This window comes from Poecilia latipinna, unplaced genomic scaffold, assembly GCF_001443285.1.
Source record: "Poecilia latipinna isolate Pla-1442-1.1 unplaced genomic scaffold, P_latipinna-1.0 Scaffold1328, whole genome shotgun sequence".
Taxonomy (NCBI): domain Eukaryota; kingdom Metazoa; phylum Chordata; class Actinopteri; order Cyprinodontiformes; family Poeciliidae; genus Poecilia; species Poecilia latipinna.
Genome location: NW_015113944.1, coordinates 237,567 through 239,713, shown reverse-complemented (window position 1 = coordinate 239,713; position 2,147 = coordinate 237,567). Strand labels below are relative to the sequence as shown.

Here is a 2,147-nt window from a genome sequence, read left to right as displayed (position 1 = left end):
TTTATTAATATTTGCTGAGCTACTTTATGCCTTTAGCTGTTGTTTACAAAGCAGTTAATGCAGGAAACTCATTGGTTTTTCTTGGAGCTGTTTGCCCCCAACAAAAATATCCACCACTATATTGAACAGTGATTTAACTCTGCTGAATCTTGTTTGCTTGCATTTATGAAACTGTTTTGACAGAAGCCATCCCCACAAATCACAACTTAGTTTTGATTACACAGAAACAGTAGGTTCAAGCACAACATTATCTTCCATGATAGTTCTGGAGGGCAGGAGGTTCTGCAGCTAATGGTACCAGACCTACAGAAGGCAAAATGCTGATGTCTCATTACCCTTGAGCAGACATTGGCGGACCTCCTCTGCTTCGTAACGCATCCCTGTGCTGTAGGTAAAGTTGAGAGGCAAGTGGGGTTCAGGTACCGGATATTGGGTCACCTTCTCATTAACAACCAGTGCTGTGGGGCACCACATAGGAGAAAGGACCTGGAGCATGTGGATCAGATTAATGTCAAACCAGAGTTTGAAGACGCTTCCAATTTCTTCTACACAACACTCAAACTAAACACTTTTTCAATTGTTGCCATGCCATCCTTGGTAACTTGCCTCTATTATGCCGTTTGTCCCAGCAATAAAGGCTTCACCATGCAGATGGACCCCAGCAGAGCAGGTGAACATCGCCATTCTGTTTTTTGAGTACTGAAGAATGACAGCAACACTTTCATCCACTCCTACAGGGAGGAGAATATACAACAGTGTAGAGAAAAGATGCCAACACTACAGCCACAAATGCTGAAAATAGAGTTGTATGCCAATTTAGAGTTTCAACAAGGTCCATCAGGAGGTGAACATTCTAATTAGATTACATTTCTTTTATCAGATTTGTAAGATATGAAATTATCCATTTTCTAAGTCTGACCTGATTAACTTATTCATTTTAGTTTGAGATTGTTAATCTACATTTTCTTTATTTTAAGAGGACTTTACATTAGTTTTCTGGCATTTCAGAGCTTCTATGTGCAGAGAAATGTTGTAAAAGATATGCAACTACAGTAGGGAATTATTTACTGCAACAAAGCCAGAAAACATTGTAGACAGCTCAAGGTTTGTGTGAAAATTGAAGATGCATCAATCCGAATTTTCCTATTAAAAAAACCAAACTCCTACCATAAATGATAGTTTGGTTCTTACTTTTGAAACATTTAACAGGGTGGACACAATCTGCACACAACTACAAAAATCTTAACTCACTTGAGTGTAAAGTAGTATCTCACCGAGTTGGCACAGCCTCCAAGGTTACATGAATGCCTCATCCTGTTAACGCCTTACCTGTCTCCAGGCAGATCCCGCTGGCTTGGATACTCTCTGGCTTCTCTCTGTTGTACACCATACTTATAAATTGAAGGCAGGAGATGCCAAGACCTAGTAATGCTCCTCCACCGAGGTCCTTCTGATCTGATCTTGGCACATGGAATAGTGGCACACCAAAGTCTGCACGGACCATCTTCACCTCCCCTATGTACTCCTCAGCCAGCAGCTTTCTGATCTCCACAGAGGCTGGGAAAAAACGGGTCCACGCAACCTGGAAAGAACATGTTTTAAAACTTTTGAAGGTCTTCAAGTGTGCAATAGTAAATTATATACAGAGAAATTATTTTTTTCTTCCTGGTTTGCTACATGCTTACCTCCATGAGGAAGACGTTGTTCTTTTTGGCAGAGTCTAGAATCTCTTTCACTTCCTTGGTGTTCATGGCCAGCGGCTTCTCACAGAGAACATTCTTTTTAGCATTTATGAAAAGTTTACAGGCGTTCAGATGGCATGGGTGGACAACTCCAACATACACAACATCTGCACAGTCAAACATAACACTGAATGATTTTTCAGAACAGTATGAAATATTGAGAAAATTGAAACTGGATAAAAGAAAACATTTAATATAGAGCAGGAGTTATTGTAAAGTTTTGAAATTAAAAAAACTGAAAAGCCTCTGGCAGAAGGACACTGACCTACATCTGGATCTCTGGCCAGCTCCTCATAGCTGCCATAAGCCTTAGAGATGTTGTGTTTTCTGGAAAACTCCTGAGCGTCCTCCAATTTACGAGCTGCAACAGCCACAACCTGTGAAGTCACAGATGATGCACATTAA

General features: G+C 40.5%; 1 protein-coding gene across 11 annotated transcripts in view; it reads right to left on the bottom strand.

Moving 5' to 3' along the window:
- Positions 1 to 288: 288 nt before the first annotated feature.
- LOC106961727 (uncharacterized) overlaps positions 289 to 2,147 on the bottom strand; it is a 32,509-nt gene continuing 30,650 nt past the window's right edge. For all 11 annotated transcript variants that reach the window (XM_015055652.1, XM_015055651.1, XM_015055649.1 and 8 more), the window contains exons 24-28: positions 2,008 to 2,119; positions 1,686 to 1,849; positions 1,330 to 1,582; positions 607 to 731; positions 289 to 486 (exon numbers count right to left, since the gene is read on the bottom strand). In XM_015055652.1, the coding sequence (XP_014911138.1) occupies positions 304 to 486; positions 607 to 731; positions 1,330 to 1,582; positions 1,686 to 1,849; positions 2,008 to 2,119 (837 nt within the window). In that variant the 3' untranslated portion in view covers positions 289 to 303. The remainder of the gene's footprint in view (positions 487 to 606; positions 732 to 1,329; positions 1,583 to 1,685; positions 1,850 to 2,007; positions 2,120 to 2,147) is intronic.